At 39.8% G+C, this 22,645-nt stretch overlaps 1 protein-coding gene across 2 annotated transcripts in view; it reads left to right on the forward strand.

The window, feature by feature from the left end:
* The window catches only part of GPC6 (glypican 6), a 1,119,539-nt gene that overhangs the window by 280,398 nt on the left and 816,496 nt on the right, over positions 1-22,645 (forward strand). For both annotated transcript variants that reach the window (XM_045480598.1, XM_045480590.1), the window contains exon 2: positions 9,633-9,791. In XM_045480598.1, the coding sequence (XP_045336554.1) occupies positions 9,633-9,791 (159 nt within the window). The remainder of the gene's footprint in view (positions 1-9,632; positions 9,792-22,645) is intronic.

A 22,645-nucleotide genomic window follows, 5' to 3' on the forward strand; every position in this document is an offset into this window, starting at 1 on the left:
GGTATGTTACCTCTAGACCTTCTTTGTTATTATCATGCTCCATAGCTTTCACAGCTTAACATTCAGGAACATCATTTTGGTAGGTAGAAACCAGCCATGGTGGGAGTATTTATACCATGGGAATTGGCAAGCAACATAAATCAGGGCTTCTCCTCAAAACTGGAACGCTAGTTGTTAAACATTTAACAACAGAATGCTAACTCCATTTACAATAACTTAGATACTGAGATTGATGGGCACTGAAAGGGGGAAAAGAAAAAGAATAAGCAATGGTGCTAAATTTTGGGCAAAACAGATAATCATGGCAATTATAATACGCACAGTTGCAGATGCCTTAGGAGCTAGTGCAGAGGCTCCCAAATGTTCTCTGTTCATGGAGGCCTTGGTGTCAGGGCTCTTCAGAGGAGCAGAACTGATGACATACACATACAGACACACAAGGGTATCTGTTTAAAGGATTTGACTCATGCAGTGGTGGGGCTGACAGGCTGAAAACTCCAAAGCTGAGGCTGCTGTCTTAAGGCAGAATTTCTCCTTTTCAAAGAAACCTCAGTTTTTGCTCATAAGGGCTTTCAACAGATTGGATGAGGCCCACCCATATTATTGAGAGTATTATCTTTTACTTCAAGTCATACCTCTTAACCTTGTGTGTAATACTCCCTTATAGCAACATGGTGATTAGTATTTCACTAAATTGCTGGTACTAAACACTGGTACGCAAAATTGTCACAGTGCCTCTGTAATTAGTCCTCAATACCCCTAGGCCAGAAGAAGAAATACTAGCTATTTCTTATTAAATCTGAACAATTGGGAATTTACATCATAAAAAGCTTAGTAGCCATTTGTAAACATTACATACACATTGTAGGAACATTTTAAAAATCTAATTCTTGGGCGCCTGGGTGGCTCAGTTGGTTGAGTCTCCGACTTTGGCTCAGGTCATGATCTTATGGTTATGGGTTCAAGCCCCATGTCAGGCTCTGTGCTGACAGCTCAGAGCCTGGAGCCTGCTTCAAATTCTGTGTGTCTCTCTGCTCTTTGGCTGTTTGCTCGCTCTCTCTCTGTCTCTCTCAAAAATAAACAAACATTAAAAATTTTTAAAAAAATTCTTAAACAGTCACAACTATTTACTAATGGGCAGCGCATAGCTTCTCAAAGCCTAGAACCAAATCGGGCATAGCCACCATCATTTCCTGTTTCATACTGATTTTTCACGTGCTATCCATGTGAAAATTAAGGAAGTTAAGGAAAATTAGTGAAAAACCGAGCTTCACAAAGGTATGATGTCATTGAAAGAATGTAGTAAAATCTGATGCTGAAACTTGAACTCCTTCCAACAGTTATTTTGTACAGTTTCTTACAAATGTTGAGTTTCTCTGAAAATGTAAAATATTCCATGATGTCTCTATTTCGCTGCTATGGTCGCATGGATCTTGTCACAGGTGAAAATGGTAACAAGGATGAGCTTTGGAGACAGATCTTTCCTAGCTTAAAGATGAAGCTACTTAATCTTTGTATGATTCAGTTTCCTACTTTGTAAAATAAAGACAAGAAAGATCCTTCACAGTGCCTGACATAAAGGAGGCGCTCAGAAAATGTTGGGCGGACAGAAGGTGTACCTTGCAGTGGGAGTGGCGACGGGGAGGTAGGGCTTCTCATCCCTGCCATGGCATTTTGCTTATCCTATTCTCAGACTCCTAGAGATGACAACTGAAGTTGTCTGTGCTTGTATAGCTTTCATTTTGATTCTGAAATACAGAAGTAATGAGAGCAAGATTTCTTTACTGTCTTAGGTCTTGAAGAACTGTCTTGAGGCCAACAAATTAACATTTTGCGTGTTGAAGAGATTTGATTATCATTTGAGTACTTCCTATATAAACATTTTATGCTGAAATACAAACTTGGTGAGTCTTATTGTGAAAGAAGTGAAGAAGGGAAGGTCTGCATGGGCAGTTGCTGAGTTTATCAGAATAGCTGTAGGTCGATCTTTTGGAAAAGAATGTCCAGTAATGCCCCACCATGCATCTTCCCCAGTCTAATTTCAATACGCGTCTGGGCTGGGGTTCGTGTGGCCTTGGGATCACCTCTATTTCTAATGTTTTTGGACTCTGTAAATACTTCAATGAGCAAAACACAGAGATATGATGAGAAGAGGCTTGAAAGCTCCAAAGAACAGTAAAGTAACTACTTCTCTTTCTTTCCCCATGATCTAGGGACAAAATCTTTTAGTATCATTAAGCGCTCTTCCTCTTACGGGTACAGATTAATCAGTTGCATTACTACGATTCTTCAGTTGCCTTTGAGATTATATTCTACTCTGGGCTCACATTCATTTTTTACAAAAATGTTTTAATAAGTTGAGTCCCTGGTGTGTGGCATATGTTGGATCATGGAATCACATCGTTATCATTTGCTGTTGACCTACTGGTGTTTAATCACAGTTTTGCTGGGCTGTTTGCTATATAGAAGAAAGGTTGTAGCAATTCAAATTTTCTTCTGAGATCTTTCTAGTCTTTATTTTGTTTTTTATTTTGTTTACAATTTTTTTAATGTTTATTTATTTTTGAAGGAGAGAGAGAGAGACAGAGTGTCAGTGGGGGAGGGGCAGAGAGAGAGGGAGACACAGAATCCGAAGCAGGCTCCAGGCTCTGAGCTGTCGGCACAGTGCCCGACGCAGGGCTCAAACTCACAAGCTGCGAGATCATGACCTGAGCCAAAGTCAGACGCTCAACCGACTGAGCCACCCAGGCGCCCCTATTTTGTTTTTTAAATACTGGGAAGCAATATGCTATGTAATTGTGTTTGTGTGTGCGTGCGTGCGTGCGTGTGTGTGTGTGTGTGTGTACCTACCCATACAAATTACTAATAATCATTTTTTTTTAGTGTTTGTTTATTTTTGAGGGGGGGTGGTGGTCAAGGGAGGCAGAGGGGCAGAGAGAGAAGGGGAAAGAGGATCCAAAGCAGGCTGTATGCCGATAGCAGTGATTCCGGTGTGGGGCTTGAACTCATGAACTGTGAGATCATGACCTGAAGTTGGACACTTAACCGACTGAGTCACCCAGGTGCCCCAAATGTCTCAAAGTTTTACATGTATGGAGTAAATAATAAATTAGATGTATTCATTTGAAGACAAGGAGAAACTACCTGTATTTAAAAATGATGAGAGTATTTACAAGTTTAATACTTCCATAATATATTAGAGCCAAGGTAAGATGTGAGGAATGGAAAGAATCACATTTCTCTCTGCAGCTGCCTCCTGCTCTCTTGGACTATCCTGCCCTCAAGCTCTGCCCATGCCCCATCCCCAATATCTCATCCCTTGTTAATTCTGACCATACCTTCTGTGCCCTTCCAGATCCCTAACCATCAGTTTCTCTGAAAGAAAAAAATAAGGTGATGGTAAAGACCAAAAACATTGGCAGTTTGGAACTGGGGTCTGCACCATCTAGGATGGCATGTTTGAAATCATCGCTGTGCAATTGTTGGAACAGATTTACACAATGAACTTACTGGTTTCCCTCAGAGGAATTACTTTTGCAAAATACGGAGTAAAAGTTTTATAACTAAAAGAATTAGTATTTAAAGTCTTTATTGGGAAATTGACAACATCAAAGGATGACACTAACATAGGTTATTTGAGTGATAAGATCCAGTGAAGTAGAACATTCACTGAATTTTAAAACTTCTGGGAAAGTTTAAGCATTCTGATTACGGTCCTGAACAACTTCGCGAAAGAAGAGCAGCCCTTAAAAATATGAAAGGATCATTTACAATAACGCTTCCCACTGATAAATGTTGCACAAGTGCTTATTTGGAGGTTTTGGGAATGTGAACTTAGAGAAATGAACTAGAACATACATTTAAAGACTACTGCGATCTTATACTCTGCCGCTCCCAATGAGCTGGTACAGGAGCTCCACGAGACTGAGAACAGCCCAGGACTATTAGCTCCAATTTAAATTCCTTTAGCTATCATAAACCCTGGGCAAAAGTTCACTTATTCTAGAGTATTTTACCACCCTAACTCCGTTTCCCTAGATGATTTTCTCCAGTCAACTTCCGAGGCACCAGATGAACAAACTGAATGGTTATTTGAGGCAACGTACCCAAAGATGAGGAGAATGTAGCTCGGTATCAGGCACGGCTAATCGACTGTGGGCATTTTACTAGTTCAAGGATGAGAGAAGTTTGGCATAGACCATGCACTCTGAAGAGGGCCAAGTCTAAAACAAATACTGCAGTGTAATCAAATGGAATCTGGATGTTCAGAAATTAAAGTGTTCTGTTTTGGGAAATGTTACCATCTTCTTTATAGTTTTAGATTTGATTTTCTACCTACCTTTTAGGAAAGGTGAGGTTAGTAATCTCCCTCCATACTCCAAATCTCTATAAAAGCCAAGAGTTTGGCTATAAAATGTGATGCATTCGGGACACTTCATCTTGGTTGTTTGTTTGTTTGGAGTGTGCATTTTGAGGTCCCCATGTGTCACCTCTGAGGGCAGAGAGTCTGCCCCACAGACCCACAGAGGCTGACTTCTGTGGTTAACGAGGTCCTCCTGTCTCCTGCTCTTTCCCACCATGCCACTCACCAAGTCTATTCCTGGCGGTGTTCAGACCCAGGGACATCCCTAGAGAGAGCACGATCTGGCAAAATCACATTTCTGCTGTCACCTCTGTGTCTTGGAGTGAAAACAAACATCTGGGCAGGCATTTGGGGAAAGATGTTGTAAAGAGTGACACACACAGTTAAAGGAGGCATGTAAAGGGAGGAAGAGCCCGTCTCGTCTTTCTTAGAAAACATGACAATTTATGGCCTGATTGTATGTCCTTCAGCCTTTGCTCAATCTCTAACTTCCTGTTGGAACTCCCTTCTTCCACATCTATAATTTCCCTTATTTAGTTTAGAGCTAGTGATGAGTTTGATAAAAATTCAGGAACCTGGGAATTTACTGGCATGAACTTCAGGTGCCCTAGGAAAGCATCTGTGTAGGCTGATTGTCTAACTCTGCACCTGATCTTGATGGATTAGGCACCTATCGTCCTGAGTTGCGTGTAGGTTTCAATAAATGTTTGCTGAGTGAAGATGCCATCATCCTTGTTTCAATCCCACATTTCCTGCATTTATGGTCTCTTATTCTGATCTCCTGGAATGAACTATTTACTATTAGCGATAATATTAATGATCTTGGAGGTACCTATTGGCACCCCAGTTGAGCTAAATGTTGTATGTTAGTGATCTTGGACGTATCTAGCAATTACTGTTTAGATCTTGGAAGTATGTGGTGGCACTCCAATTGAGCTAAATGTTGTATCTAATTATGTAATAAATAATGTAGAGAACCTAAGGAAATTTGAGAGAGTGCGTGGGAAGCTTTTAAAGGATAACACTTTCTTCTGCTTCATGAGTTACAACTTTGGAAAAGGCTCATTATATCAAATACTCATAAGTGTTAGAAAGTATGTAAGCCGAGTAAAGTTATCAAATTCTTGCTATTTGGAGAAATTGGAACAGGACGGGCTAGAGGTAATTCTTTGTGTAGCAGAGTAGGCCATGTAGGATTTCAGAAATGTCAGTAGTTCACGTTGCAGGTCCCTGCAACAGTGGTCTCTGTCATGAGCGCTCTGCTGTTTGAATACTAAAGCATCCATAGACAGTACATAAATGGGGAGGTGGGGCTGTTTTCTGATAAAAGTTATTTATGGACAATTGAATTTGAATTTTGTAAAATTTTCATATTGTGCAAAGTATCATTCTTTAGATTTTTGTCTCCCACCATTATTGTTCTCGGGGCCTATAGATACAGATGGTGGGCCAGATTTGGCCCAGGGGCCATGTTTTAGACACCCCTGTTCTAGGGTCAAAAACAAAATAAATGAGTAAACCTACTAAGAACAAATTATGCAATTGTCCTAAGTCTTTCTGGCCATTTGAAATTATGAGGTTACTTTGGCAAATATCAGTGACTTCAGATTGGGGGAGAAAACGGTACTTCAATAGGCCAGTTCTTCCACAAAACCTTCTTATCTAGTATATGTTAGAAAGAAGACAAGGCTCACCCTAGATTTGACCACGTGTTTTACATCCCTGATCTTGTATGCTTGGGAGCATCATCATGGTCTCTATCTAGACACTCTAACAAACACTTTGCATAAAAGATTTACTCTTCCTCCAGTAGGATTCTTCAACACTCTGGTAGTCTGTCCATCTCTTCACTGTCTACATGCTTGTCTGTCTGTCTCTTCATCTCTCCCAGGGCCTGAGTAAAGGCGTTGACTTCTTGGGGACACTTCCAGTTCTATAAAATATCTAATATTGCATTGAATTAGAATGGCAGCCAGTTATACATGCCTCCATGACCTGTGCACACGCACGCACACACACACACACACACACACACACACACACACATACACACACACTAAGCTTGGTTTAAAGTCATCCTATGAAGAAGTAAGTTTTCTTCCTGTTTTTATTTATCATTTGACATACAAAATACTGATTTTCTTGACGTGATTAGAAATTACCGTGTTTCCAATCCAATTTAATTTCATGAAACCATGGAGTTTCTTCCACCAATATCCCAAGTATAACTATTTACCTCAGGTCATACAATGTTTATTCTCTTTTGGTCAGCTTGTCACCAAAAGTCCTATGCATTTTGCTGAAAACTCATTTGTAATGATTCAGAAGTAGAATGTAGCCCTGATGTACTAAATCTTGAGAAATGGACATTCCATTTACTCACGATAGGAAGGGGTGGGGGACAGACTAGGTAGATTTTTGAAAATGGTTTATAGCAGGTCAGAGAAAGGAGCGTTATGCAGAATTGTTAACGCTAAAAGCCCATTCAATCTGGATACAGAGTTTTATCCTTATAAGTTAGTTTTCATATTTTATAAAAAGTAAATTAGAAATACAGGCCATTGGCTTTTGATAAAGCTATTTTTCATCCTTATCAGTGTCTTAACCTCTGGAACTCTGCTTCTTACTGGGATGTGAGTATCAGAATGACTTGGAGAAAAGTCGCAAAATTCATATTGTTCCATCCTTACCCAGTTTGGTATTGTCAGTACCTTCCAATGAGTACCTGTTAGGAACATACCTGTGGTTGAATAAGGGTCAGCGACTGCAACAAGCAGGAATAAATACACGATGGAGAACCATGGGCTTTCTCAGTGACGGGGACTTGGAAAGAATCTATTCTAGGACTGGGATTTTGGTGGGCTGGTTTGGGGGGTTGGTTCAGAAAATCAGGGCTTCCCCCTAGATTGGTCAGATGCTGTCAGAAAGCAGAGGTAAATCTACAAAAAGGTATCTCAACAAATCTCATCAATAAGGAAGGAGAGTAGTGTGAGCTTCAGTCTGTAAACGGTAAAGAAGTACACTCGTTTTGCCTCAGAGACGAAGTGTTCATTACTTTTTGGATGGCATAAGGCCTTGTTTTTGTCTGTGCTTAACCAAAACTTTGAAATGACTTTGGTTTATCTCATTTATCGTGGTCTCGGAGTAATTTTGTCTGGGGTTAGTATTCTGTGAGATTGTTTAAGTGTAATAGACTATCATGACCTAGCTGTGAGTTGCCATGCCGGCTTCTGAATGTCAAGGGCAGCCTGTTTTTCTTTCTCAATATCTATCTATCCCCCACTCTCCTCTCTAGCACAGTTGTAGTGGCTACTACTTTTTAGTGACACATTTCCAAGTTTTTGTTTCAAAATACTTTAAATGTACAGAAAAAAGCAAAGATACTAGTATGATACACATCTGACGTCCATCAAACAACTTTAGAAGTAAACAATTATAGATTAAAGTATTTAAGCTCCTCTCTCAAATCCTAATTTTTCCTGGAAGTGAACTGTTACCTCGAATTTGATATTTATCATTCTCAAGTACAATGCATTTTCATTTCCTTATTTAAAAATATACATATGCTGGGGGGCCTGGGTGGCTCAGTTGGTTGAACGTCCGACTTCGGCTCAGGTCATGATCTCACGGTTTGTGAGTTCGAGCCCCGCATCGGGCTCTGTGCTGACAGCTCGGAGCCTGGAGCTGCTTCGGATTCTGTGTCTTCCTCTCTCTCTGCCCCTCCCCTGCTCATGCTCTGTCTCTTTCTCAAAAATAAATAAACATTAAAAAAATTTTAAAAAATATATACATATGCTATTTTATGGTCTCCCTTCCTCCCAGGAGTTATAGAAGATCTGACTTTCGTACACATATGTTGGCATTTTTTATTCAGGCATTGCTTTAAGTAGGAGCTAAAGCATCAAACAACATAAACAGGAAACACCCTACACTTCACACAGGGTCACAGGACGTAATTTTGTAGAAGTACCGTGAAACATTATAAATGGATTTTAATCACCCCATCAAGTACTTTGTACACTTGGTTTTCAGTGCCCTACAGTGACTTCAATCACAGGGGCAATTGGTTGGTTTGGTTTACGAAGATGTTGGGTAGTTTTTCCTTCTTCCCTGCACAGGCTCTGCTAAACATTTTGACACTAACAGAGCTACATCAATTGGAAATGCACATTTTCTGCATTAACAGACCATTTTCATTTCATGAAGCAAAGCTTCGGCTCCTCCTTGCAAATAGTCCTGAAGAAAGCAGTATCGCCAAAAGCAGTGGCCTGGTATATCCAGAGATAAATATGTTGAATTAAATACCTGACTTTCATTACCTCTTACTTTATATATCCGTAGAGCATAAGCATTAGTTAAGCCCCTCAGCACCTTCCTCCTTCCAGGAGAACGTTTTCTCTCTGACAAGACATGTCAACGTGGGGAATGTGTGGCACATGAGACATGCCATGAAAAACATACTCGCTTTCACTGAGAGAAAAGGGGATGCGTTCTGATAGATGGACAGGCAGAGCCAGAACACCAGGAATGATACCCGTCTTTTCTTGCCTTTGCTGCCACACAGACTGCTAATGAGGCTGAGTGTCTTTTGCGTGGCTTAAGGTTTCCAAGGACATGCTTCCAACTGTATGATGTCTCTTGTCATCTGGTGTTACTTGGCGTGTTTCAAATTAAAGCAGAGATGTCGTCATGGTCTTCTGAGGTCTTTAATATACTCTCATTTACGTGGCATGGCCAGGAACTAAATATCACGTGTCTTAGTCTGTTTGGGCTTCTGTCACAAATATCATAAGCTGGGTGGTTTACAAACAAAAGACATTGACTTCTCACACTTCCGGGGGCTGGGAAATCCATGATCATAGCCCTGGTAGCCAGGAGGCGAATGTCTGCCATCTAGTTCACAGACACCATCCTTCGCTGCGTCCTTCTGTGGCACAGGGGACCCCTAGCTCTCTGGGGTCTCTTTTATAAGATCACTAATCCCATTCACGCCATAATCACCCCCCAAAGGCCCCAGCTCCTAGTACCGTCACCTTGGCATTAGCATTTTGACATAGGAGTTTGGGGGCACACAAACATTCAGACCCCAACATCAGGTTCAACTGAAGTCCTGAATGTTTGGGATGTTAAGTCCACCGAGGCCCAGAGAAGTTCACGGGGACGGCCGGACAGGGGTGGAACAGCATCCCAGGGTGGAAGGGAAAGGTCAGAGAAGCAATGTCCGCAAAGTCCTTATCATTCCATACTGACATTTGCCCTCTCATGGCAGGGGAACACTTAAGAATCTGCCCTCAAGAATATACATGCTGCACCACGGAAATGGAAGACAAGTTAAGCCAGCAGAGCAAACTCGAGTTCGAGAACCTCGTGGAAGAGACGAGCCATTTTGTGCGCACCACTTTCGTGTCCAGGCACAAGAAATTTGACGGTAGGTGGACCAGCTTCTGATTCACTTTGTTCGAGGTGTGCTTTCCTGAGGATCTTGGTTTTATGTGAAAAACATTTTTTTTTGAAAGCTGGTGCTTTCCTCTCCCTCTTAAACATTTATAACTTTGTCTATTTTTAGAAAAAGCATGAGCTTTCTTGACAATTCTTAGAGTAATATGTTACAAAGCCTGCGTTAACGAAGAGCTGTTTTGAGTTTGTGGTTTTGCCTGTGAGATTTATTCTGAAAGATTGAGCTTAATTTTTCATGATTAGAGTGATTCTAATTCAGGTTTTGTCACATCATAGCTTGTCTTAATTTTTCATCTGGGGATTTTCTTTAAAGTAATTAAGTGTCATTTAAAATTATTTGAAATATAGCAACACTTTCGAGAAGACAGGCTTGTTTTAAGTGCTAATGACACAGACTCCTTTATTTTGGAGTTTGGTCCTCCAATAATGCAGCCACATTTTGCCCTGCAGTGACAGTGCATTCTGCCCAACGTTCAAATTCTGTATTGATTTCCTGATTATAAGCAATCAACTTCATTTCTATATTCTATTTGTTAAATAAACAGTTGGTATGAGAAAGCACAGAGAGTGAAAGTGATTATTACGAGGATGGCGACATTGAATGTTCTCATCAGCACTTGAGAAAAATATTCAAAATCAATCTGATTTTCGTAAACTGAATTAATAATGATCATGATAAAGTTAAAATTCTTAGGTGGTTGCATGATGTTTAACGCTCTAAGAAATGAATGCACGTGCCGTGGCTCATTGTAAACCAGACTCGCAAATTGTGGCAACCCTTCCTGGTACCTTTGGGTCTTATTAAGTTGTCCTTGGGCAGTGGGACTGCCATCATTTCCCTTATCCTCTCCAGTCCATGCACCGCAGAGCTAGTTTAGAAAAGGCTCGCCGAAGTTTTGATTTTCCTTTCTCTTTTCTCTGTAGTAGGTGAAATGTTCTGCTTCATTGCGGCTTTAACCTATTACAGCAACACCAATTCCTTTCAAATCAGCCCTCCGCGTCCTAAAAGGCAGGTCCATCCTGGTGGTGGTTTCAGTACTTAAGCTGATGTGACATTTTCCATGTAAGTCAATGGGACTTCCTCTTATCTGCCAAGTGTTTGAACATTTGTATGGTCTTCTCTGCCCCTCCCTCTGTGTTCAGCTTTATATGTGGAGGTACATGAAAACAATTCCTTATTTAGAAGTGACGCTGTGCGTGTTGGCGGGGGAGTACTTAGTTGTTGCCCTTGATTGACAGATTACAAATTCGGTGACATTCAGGAGCCCCTGAAGGGGCTCTGTGCTGGAGGAACTGTAATGTATCACTTCACATTGAGGCAAATTGAGACGCCTTATCGTTTGTTACAGAAAGCACGGAGAGTGATCTGGTGTTGTTGACTTTTACCTGTCTTTGGAAAACAATTCTAGTGCCTTTTCGAAGCTGGACTCCAAAATTCCGGAAAAGGAATTCTGGGACAGCCTTCGTGATACACAGCGTATATTCCTTTTAATGAAAATACTTTGTGTCTGATAGTTTTATGGGGAGCTGATTCATTTTTTAAAATATTTTGAATGTTTATTTATTTTGAGAGAGAGAGCCTGAGTGGGGTGGGGGTCAGAGAGAGGGAGAGAGAGAATCCCAAGCAGAACCCGACACGGGGCTGGAACCCATGAACCCCTAGATTGTGACCTGAGCTGAAATCAAGAGTCAGATGCTCAACTGACTGAGCCACCCAGGGGCCCCTGATTTATTTTTTTAAATGCTATTCAAAAGGAATGAGCCTGATACTTGTATTCTCATAGCAATGACTTTTAACAATGACAATTTTTCCCCATACTAATGACTTTTACTTTTGTTTTACTAAAGAAGCCTCCATCCCTCTCTCTCTCTCTCTCTCTCTCTCTCTCTCTCTGTCTCTCCAGATGTGTTTTAAATTGTTTTAATGTACTTGGGGGCACTATGTCAGCTGGTTTGACAGGATCTTGATTTTTGCTCAGATTAGATCTGACATGGGGGTTGACGAATTCTTTTTTAACAGTGCATCTCAGGTTGGGATGGGAGAGAAGTCGAGATTTTTTTCAAGGAAGCTATCGGCCAGACTTATTTTTAAAAATCAAAACGTGACCCTGATGAACTCAGCTTTTGAAGAGCCTGTCTTAAAAAAAAATTATGAAACTATGTAAATTTGGAAGTCACCATTCTAACTTCGGCTACTTCTTTAGGCAGTTACATGAAGGTCAGCCACACAGCTGTAGGACTTATCTTCTCATCCCGTGAAGGTGATCCTGCGAAGTCACCTGTTGGGGAAAGGGGTACATTCACACAGCCAGCTTTCCATTTTCTCCCTTAGCTTTTTTAAAAAAGACCACTTCCTCACTGATGAGTATCAGTGAGCGTGAGCACAGAAGTATCTAGGATCAGTTGTGGAATGGTACCCTCTGAGCCTTATTTTCCCAGATAAAATCCGTGGTGCCGTGAAAGACTTGGAGTTTATTTTTAGTGGTTTCCTATTATTCTGTGAGTCCGTTTGCATACTCACTGGGGTCTCTTGATCCAAAGCATCCGTTTTGCATTTCTGCTGTGGTCCCACGTTCTCAGAGATCTTGATTTGTCATCAGGATTTTGCATGTTTTTGTTGGCTACCTGTTCTCCTTCGGATAAATGACTATTCCATGAGAAGGTGAGCACTCCCTTTCCTACCATTCTTATTTTCATTTAGGTAGAGCGGCAATTTAAGTTGCACCTGATACATCTGATTCAGTCCTAACCATATTCAGAGAGGATAAATTTAGCCACTATTAACCATTAATCTATAGTTGTTGTTTTCCTTATTGTACTTTCTTAGAAATGTTTTGATTCTATTTCACTTTTCATTTTTTGTGGCAGAGGTGACTCCTAAAATTTGAAATTCCCAAACATTTAATGTAACATAGCATTCTGTTTCTTGCCATGTTCCTTCCTACTTTTTATTAATGTCTTTGGTAATATTTAAAAGAAACACGGTATAGAATTATAACTATTCATTGAGTGGTCAGAAACTAACCCTGAATTAATATGAATTCTTCCCCACCTTTCCTAAATGATCAAGCTTTGCTTCATACTCCCATTCATCCAAAACTTTGTAGCTGAGAGGCAATAAATTGAAAGAGTATATAATATCAATTGCAGACATTTTCCTTCTTTGGCAGAGGACTTTCTTATAACTGAGACACTCTCTTTTTCTTTTTAAACATAGAATTGAAATGTTATGAAGGTATATAAAATAAAAGTTTATATTCTTGGCGCTGGTACTTTTGCAAGTGGTTCACAAGGTTTGGGTTAGTTGGTTGTTGTTTTTTTTTTTTTTTTTTCCTTCTTTCTCTGGCCAAATCTCCACCTCTGGTTCGCATCGTGTACCCCTAGAAGCCCATCACCCTGCGGACTGGGGCTTAGCCTGCAAAGATTTCCTCAGAACGATTCAGTGTTGCACTCAATTTGCTCTGTAGCCAAGACTAGACCTTTCTGTCACACCCCAGGGGTTACAATTACGAAGACCATCAGGTATACCTGGCAGAGTGATCACAGCATTACTCCCTTGCTTCCTACCTGTCTCACCTCTGCCAAACACCCGACAGCCAGAAGTTTGCAAAAACAAGTAAACAAATCATATAAAAACATTCAAAAAAGGGAGGGACATCCTTGTGCACCTGCTCATTTTCCCAGGATTTTTGTGTTTAGTGACCATTTCACCTGTCAAATTGGCATTTGTGTCTAAATCGCCGTGATTGTCATGCTTCTAAGTGGCTAATTTTTAGGATTCTAGGAAAATAGACAACCACCACATGCTCATGTTGGTATAGTATAGTAATAAGAGACAACTCCTGGCCCCGTTCCTCACTCTGTATAGATGTTAACCTATCCACCGAAGTGAGCCACAGTGCAGAGCTCTGATGTAAGTCAAGAGTATTGGGCTACAGACTTGGTTTCATTCTCCTCGGTGGAAACTTGGCAAGTGACTTACCCTCTCTAGACCCCAGGTTCCTCGGAGCTCTTCAGTGGGGGACTCAGCATTGAGCCCCAGACTGAGCATTCCTGAAGCCCTGCTTATCGTCACTGGTACCCCTTAGACCCTCTAGTGCTTTCCAGTCTCCAAATATGCTAAGATTTCATGAACAGCAGTATCCTCTCCTCTGTCTCTCGTGTCTGTCCTGTCCCAGTTATTGTGGGGAAGAGGTGATGATGTCTTGAGAGGGAAGTGGAATGAATTTTTTTTAATCCTTAAAAAAGAAAATTACCCACCTAAATATAGTCTTGCCCCCAAGGAACCTGGGGCCTAGAGAGGGTAAGTCAGTTGCCAAGTTTCCACCGAGAATGAAACCAAGTCTGTAGCCTAATGCTCTTGACTTACATCAGACTTATAAATAGCAATGGAATAGGAACTTGACATTTGCTTGAAATTATAACTAAGCCTTTATTTGTTTCAAGCAGACACTGGCTAAAAATCATTGATATTCCTTTAACAAGGCCACGGTGATATTGTTGGGTAAAGAATCTAGCCACATTTTTGGAAAAGGCAGGAATAGTATTCAATTAGAAGTTGTCTGTCAGTTAAAGGGGAACGGGTGTTTTGTGCAAAAATGTTATTGAATCAGCTAAGCTGTATTATTTATTCTCCTTATCTCACAAAGCCCTGGTAGCTTCTGTCTTAATGTGAGCACCAGCACCCTATTCTCCAGGAACGTGCATGGAATATGGATTCTTGAGAGACAGGAAAATTTCGTTGAAGGGATATTTTATTTTGCTTATTTTTTCTTCAGATTTATTTGTGCCGAATTTTATTCACATTTGAAACTCAATATGAGTTTTTGTTGTTGTTGTTGTTCAGTTTGTCCTTCTTGGTCTTATTATTTTACTTTCCTTCCTGGTTTTTATTTATGCATTTTAATGACACACATTTGTCCAGAGATTTTTGCAGCAAGTAAATTTTTAAGAGCAAAAAATAAAAATAAAAATAAAAAAAGTTGAGCAGTAATTTCCATCTTTCTGAAGAACTTATTCTATACTAACACAGTCAGCTCTGATTTTACTGAATGTGGAAATAATTTATACACAGCGACATAATATTTTTATACTGCAAATCTGCTTGTGTTTTCTTTTAAAATATCATTTCTCATCTATATACTGTAGAGATGACAATAATGCAATGATATCTATAAAATATGGTTGAATTTTCCCAGAGAAAACACTTACTTGAATAGGAAAAACCGCTAAGTAGTTTTCCATATGTGGTAGAATCGTCTATATTTCCTGTCATATGAGTGGTGTGTGTGTGTGTGTGTGTGTGTGTGTGTGTGTGTGTGTGTGTGTGATTTCAGTTTGGAAACATTTATTCAGAACCTTATATGTAGAAGACACTTAACCAAGTGGGTAGTAGATAAAAAAAGTTGACTAATAATGACAAAAATATGGTCACAATCTGTCTGTCATGAAGTTTATCTTACCTCGTTGGGGAGACACAAGTATCAAACCAATAGTAAAGAAGGCAGGATTGGCTGTATCATATGGTGGGAGTCCATTGGAGGCAGAATGGAGGGAACAAAGTGTTCTACTTAGAGGCATCAGAGAAGCCTTTTGGAAGAAAGGACAGACAGGACTCTTAAGGAATAACTTAAGAGTGTGATAAAGAAGGGGCAGGAAGAGACAAAGGCACCAGAAATTTTGTATGCATGTCTACAAAGTTCTTGGGACATGTTGTAAACATATTTACTATTGATGTTTTGCAACATTGTTTATCTGTTGACATTTAGCTTGCATCTATCATGTAGATATTCTGTAGAATCGTGTCAGTCGTTTATGTCTTCTATTGTTTCATAACAAACAACAACAAAATTCCAGGGCATAAACAAGAAGCATTTATGTTTTCCTGAATGCATCTTTGGATTGTCTAGAGTTTGGCTATTCTGGTCTATGCCCTGCTCACTTTGGCTCTAAACTACTGTTTGGTCTGGTCTGTTCTAGATATTACTGTTCTTTTGGAGGCAGGAGTCTATCTTGATCATTTTCTTCTCATCATGAAGTTTAGACACTAAGATTCATAAGTGGAGGCATGGTGCCCCTTAATGCCCAAAGGATTGGCACACTCTCTTCCCAGGTTCTGTTGGCCAAATCGAATCTCCCAGTCATTCCTAACATCAGTGGAGAAGGGATTGTATGACTTAAAAGTGAAGGTTGGGGAGGAGTGAATATTTCTATATCTTAACTACCATAGTCCTCATAACTGACTCCTCTTGTTATTCTTGAAACAACATTTTATGTTCTGCACAGGGTGGTTTGTTTGTTGTTGTTTTGGTGGATTCTCTAGGAATTCAAGAGGGATAAGTATTTTCTACATGAAGCACAGGGACATACCTGTTTTACCACTGCCTTCAGTCTCCTAGCACAGGAACAAATGCTAGCATAACCACACAGGCACACATGCACCACTTCCCCAATGTCATTCAAGAATAAATAGATGTGATATTCCTGTTTCTTACGCTACTAGTACTCTTGTTCGTAATACATAATAGAAGCTAGCTGTAATTCATGAGGGTTATCATATTAATTATCTTACAAAATAATTAGCTGAACACCTTTAATTTTGCTAGGCCACCACCTCAATGACATGTATTTCATCTGAAGGACACATCTTTGGAAATCACATTGTCCTGGAATGGGTTTTAGAAATTAGAAACAGTCATACTATCACTGGAGAGTGATCAGTGATCTGCTAGTTTTACAAAAGGGCAGACTTTCCAAAAATAAGAATCAGCTAACAGGGGATTTCAATTTTGGCAGAACTTGTGCAGATTTACAAATCACAAATGCCTTGTGTTTGCACAATGTTGGAATAGATGGTCCATGGTATGGGTCTTTTAAATGCAAATGCGTGAAGAACCCAGATCTCTGTACAAGTGAAATTTGTCTTTCCTTCCTCCCTTTCCCTTTCCCTTTCCCTTTCCCTTTCCCTTTCCCTTTGCCTTTGCCTTTGCCTTTCCCTTTCCCTTTGCCTTTGCCTTTCCCTTTCCCTTTCCCTTTCCCTTTCTCTTTCCCTTTGCCTTTGCCTTTGCCTTTCCTTTGCCTTTGCCTTTGCCTTTGCCTTTCCCTTTGCCTTCCCCTTCCCCTTCCTTTTTTTTTTTTTTTTTATTCTGCTTTTTGGACAGATCATTCCAAACTAAGGAAGCACACTGCTGATTTACAGCGTCATGTCCTCTGTGATGGACTACCAGTCTTCTTCTAATTCTTAGACCCCTACCACACACCTTAAAGTAAAACACATTATACTCCCAGTGTAGTTGTAATATTATCATCTTATTATCACCAGTTCCCTTGCATGGTGGCTTTGCTGAGCAGCTGTTTCACAGACAAGCCAATTTCTTTTAAGTATTGCTCTATCAGATGCTGAAACCAGCCCTACCAGAAGGGTTCTTGGTCGTGAATGTTAATGAGCAGACAAGTATCTGCTCTCTGACAGGGACTCACTAATCCTTTGAGTAAGTATGGGTAAATTACAGGAGAAATTTTATTTCAGTTAAATTGATCTGCCACTGAATAGAGAAAACTGATTTTCTTATTTTAATGAAAATCAAGAAAAATATTTAACGGTGGTGTAAATTAGAGCTCAGTGGAAACATTTTTGTCTTTAAACGTGAGAATACTCAGCTCAACGTAGACTAGTTTGACTGCATAGTGTATGTAATGATGATGGAAAATTCATGATCTCTGGTTAGGCGTGATGAGCACTGGGAAACAGGGTAAGTCACCACCTCTAAGTGGGATTTTGCACCAAGATTCTTGACCTTCCCTCATGATAAGGAATCGGAATGAAACTATGTTTTCCTCCTCCGCTGAGACAACATGGTTTCCCTTTTTCAAATGAATAACATGGTAAAGGCATAAGAAGCATTTATATGCTTTGAGGGTTCTAAGATTTAGAAGGAAAGATTCAGGTGAGAATCTGAAATGACAAACCTTGTCCTGACAGGAGTCCCTGAGGTGGGCACATTGAAGGAACGAGATGGACAGGAAAGTGATAATGATTGAATGAGTTGATGAGTCCATGTTTGTTTGTTTGTTTTTTAATATTCTCATTTTTGTATGGTTTCTAAATATCTATAATACCAAAAAAATTTTTTTAACAAGAAATAACTGACTTGGGGCACCTGGATGGCACAGTGGGTTAAGTGTCCAACTTTAGCTCAGGTCGTGATTCATGGTTCCTGAATTTGAGCCCTGCATCTGGCTCTCTGCTGTCAGCGCAGAGCCCGCTTTGGATCCTCTGTTCCGCCCCCCCCCCCCCAGCTCCTCCCCCTCTCACGCTCCTGTGCATGTGTGCTCTCTCTCTTTCTCTCAAAAATAAACATAAAAAAATAACAAAACAAGAGATAACGGACTTGAGCATATACAGCATGGGAGATTTTCAGACTGTGAATTCATTGTAGATACCTAACAATGTCAGCAGATAATTGTCACTCTCATGTCTTGTGTATTTAACAATAGTAAATTAAACAGAGTGCCATTTTCAAATTTGCAAAGATGAACGGAATTTACACAGACTTTAACTCAGATTGAGGCTACTTAGTTTCTGCTTCCATCCAGCATTTTATCATTGTTTTTCTAGAAATGGCCTCTCCAGTTTATCCCCATGAATAGGCGTGTTAAAAAAAAATCCCTCTATTAAGTATGATTCAAAATGTTGAACTCTAGTTTAGAAGATATATGGGGGGCGCCTGGGTGGCTCAGTTGGTTGAGTGTCCGACTTTGGCTCAGATCATGATCTCACAGTTCATGGGTTTGAGCCCTGCGTCAGGCTCTGTGCTGATAGCTTGGAGCCTGCAGCCTGCTTCTGATTCTGTGTCTCCCTTTCTCTCTGCCCCTCCCCTGCTCGCACTGTCTCTCTCTGCCTCTCAAAAATAAATAAATGTAAAAAAAAATTAAAAAAAAAGAAGATATATGGACACCATGGCAAGCAGACTGTTCATATACAAAATTTGGCAAGATTCAGAAGAAAATGTAAAATGTATATTATAAGTGCATTATAAATAACATTTCAATGTTGCTCAGTAGTTACCCAGTAATTTTTAGTTGAATGACACCTACGTGAACTTGGCATTCTAGCAAATTAAAAGGAAAAGACAGCTTGCCTAAGCAATTAATTCCATAGGGTTCCAAGTATTCCATTAGGTAGGAAGAGAATATTAAACCAAATATGGAGGTAGAGTCAGGAACCAGCTAAGCCTGAATGGTTCACAGCACCCTGAGAAATTTTTGGAAATCACTCAACACGGCTTCAGAATTTTCCACTTATTATTCTTTCAAAAGGCTTGTAATAGTCATTAAATGGACAAATATTATTTTGAGGATGACTGTATATAGAAGCACATGATCTTCATGCTGTTGCCACCTTACCTCATGGTTTAATTGAATCCAAATAACTTGAAAATGAAAAGCAAACTTTGAAGTCAGGTATCAGAGAATTGGGCCTCCAAGGCCTTTCCATGTTTGAGGAAAATTTTGTTTTTGAACATTTCTTTGCATATTTTCTCCATTTAGGAAGAATAATGCTGTGGTCTTTACAGGTTGGGTTCCCTCAGCCCTTCTGTCTCCTTCTCAGTGCTGATGTTATGGACACCTGCTCATTTTCACTTGTTTCCTGTTCTTTTAAAAAGTGAGATCAATTGCCTATTCCCCGTGGAAGTCTAAGCTCTCTAAGTATAAGCATTAGGTCTCCTATTTCTATTTTACCTTCCTATGCTTGACTTACTACAGAGCATATTTAATAATGCTGTGGTTTTGTCTGGCTATGGCACTGGCCTGCACAGACCCAAGGGCACGAACTGGTCACATGAATTACTTAGGTTTCGATAATAAATATCACAGAAGAAAATGACAAGCTTTGATTTCTAGTTATCTGTTAACTCTTAGGGTCCATAAACCTGGGAGTCATATTTGATTTCAACAGCATTTATTCCAGTGGACCTAATGGAACTAATATAGATTCCCAGAACTATGATGGTCTTTATCTCAGGGTGCAAGTAAAAGCCCTTACCTCAAAAAGCAGGACGAGTGTGTACTTCTCTGTCACACACACACACACACACGTGTGTGTGTGTGTGTGTGTGCATGAATATGGAGAGGTTAAGATGCACACGAGTCACCTGGAGGACCAGTTAATGTATAGGTTGCTGGGCTCGCACACTGGAAATTTGGATTCTTTGGTCTGCATGGAACTCAGAATTATTTACCTTAAGCACCCCACATTAGTCTAAATATCCTGGTTTAATTGAATTGAGAGATCAATTGCCAGGACATAGAGTAAGGCACAGAAAAATGACAGAGGTTTTTCAATCTTTGCTCTATCCTATTAAACATTGGGGTCAGGGCACCTGGGTGGCTTAGTCCATTACGTATTCTACTCTTGATTTCCGCTCAGGTTGTGATCTCAGTTTGTGAGATCAAACCCGCATTGGACTCTGTGCTGACAGCATAGAGCCTGCTTGGGATTCTCTCTCTCTCTCTCTCTCTCTCTCTCTGTTGCTATCTGCCCACCCCACCCCCTCAAAATAATAAATAAATAAACATTAAGAAAATAAATATCGGGGTCAGTTTAGGTCTGCCAATAAAAGGTCCCTACTGTGTTAGGTGGGATTTAAGTACCTACTGTTCATCACACAGTGTGTTTTATACATTAAGCAAGACTCTTTTTTCCCTCTGATTTTGACAACGAGTTACACTCGATCCAGAGCTCATTTGCTCTTTTGCAGATCAAGATTATACTTTGTTTGAACTTTTAACATATTTGTGAACTACAAAATTTTCTTTTTATCTGTTATTTTCTAGTTCATAGGCTCTAACAGATACTTATTTTTCACACTGTAGAAAATGCATTTTGATTTCTTCGTGTCTTTTGATATTGTTTGTTTATTTATTTATTTATTTATTTATTTATTTATTTATTTATTGCTCAGATGATATTTTTGAAGCCAAGTAACTGTTTCTGAAGAGCATTTTCTGATCATAATTAACATATGCTTTTTGTAGAAACCTTGAATGGCTTAACTTTAAAGGATTGAAAGTTTCTTTAAATTTATGCCAACTAGAGGGGAAAAAAAAACCTCATGACACTGAGGTAAAAATGTAATAATAACCACTGTATGGTTTCTCACGAAACTTTATACAAATGACTTCTGAAAAATAAATCAATTTGAACTTTTAGTTTCTGTGTAAAATTGTTTATAAATATGAAATTAAAAGTAGAACTCAATCCCTGCAAGGGGGAGAAGATTTTTCTGTTTTCCATTGTTGGTATTCTCCTCACACTTTATACTATTTTCTCAATACCACTTTTGACCACTTTTACTGTAATCGAGTCGATGGTCTTGATTTAGAGTGCACATAGAATTATGCAGATTATGTTCAAATTATGACAACATAGTGCTAAAGATTTATATGATCCAATAAATCATGATTTATATTAAAGAATAGGTCAAGGAAGTACTTAAAATGAATCCTCCCGTGAAGAGGTTTATGGAAAATAGAGATTTAAGGAAAAATGATATGAACACTTTTAATGCCCTTCTTGACCCCTGGTTCACAGTTTTACCGACATGGCCCAGGTATCATTAGGTGAACCAGACTTGCCCTCTCTCTCTCCCCATAGTGCCCAAAATATTTTAGGAAGGAAAGTGGCTTCTAAGACTATTGTCAGGCCTAGAGCATTCCAAGTCCCCCTACAAACAGCAGACTAGCGGTCAGACACAGCCTGCTGACAGTTTCAAGTTTTAGCTGGTCTCTAGTGCATAAAACTCTGGATTGGATTCTGCATTTGGAGAAGCTGGGGAGCCAGTTTTAATTAACATTAGCATTGTATATCTTTAAATTGCTAAATGCGTTCCCAAAAAGTATAGTCACTTCTTTTTCGTTAATGTTCGAGATGATCATTCTCTTGGCTGCTTCTAAATCAGAAGAAATCTCTCTCTCTCTTTTTTTTTCCTGTGTAGATTTTAGGTGTCTATTGCAGTCTGTACATTGTCTTTATTTGCTCATTCATTCCCCATAGTTGGGGAAAAGTCTACTTTGTTCATGATGTTATGCCATGTTCTATGAAAAACAAACAGGGGTGCCTGGGTGGCTCAGTCAGTTAGGCTTCGCCTTCAGCTCAGGTCATGATCTCGCGGTTTGTGAGTTCGAGCCCCGCATCGAGCTCTGTGCTGACAGCTCAGAGCCCGGAGCCTGCTTCAGATTATATATCTCCCTCTCTCTCTGCCCTGCCCAGCTTGTTCTCTGTCACTGTCTCTGTCTCTCCGTCTCTCTGTCAAAAATAAACATTAAAACAAACAAACAAAAAATAGCCAGGTAAACATCTCAGGTCTTGGAGTCAGCAGATTAGTTTTCAAATATGGGATTTTCAGTTTATTGATAAAGTGACCCAGGAGGCTTCTTGAACTCTTTGGCTTTCATGTTTTCTCTTTTCAGAATGAGTGTAATAATTGTAGTTTTGAAAATGTGCATCAGGAACCCAACAGGTGTCCGGCAAAAAGTGAGTACTGATGAGTGAGTGTGTGATGCCTCCCTCTTACTTTTCATCCTCATCATCGTGCTTGTGTTCTTGTCCCTAAGGAGCTGACAGTCCTACCAAGTCACTTAGACAGGAGCATAAATAACTGTGCCATGAGCGAAAATACAGATAAGATATTAGAAGGGAATGAAATTATTTCATGATGAGAGGACCATAAATGACTTTGTGAAAATACAGAATGGGAACTGTCTTCAAAGCTGGGAAAGATTTGGACATTAATCCAGAAGGATATGGAAATGTGGCTGAGAGGC

The sequence above is a fragment of the Leopardus geoffroyi genome, chromosome A1, assembly GCF_018350155.1.
Source record: "Leopardus geoffroyi isolate Oge1 chromosome A1, O.geoffroyi_Oge1_pat1.0, whole genome shotgun sequence".
Taxonomy (NCBI): domain Eukaryota; kingdom Metazoa; phylum Chordata; class Mammalia; order Carnivora; family Felidae; genus Leopardus; species Leopardus geoffroyi.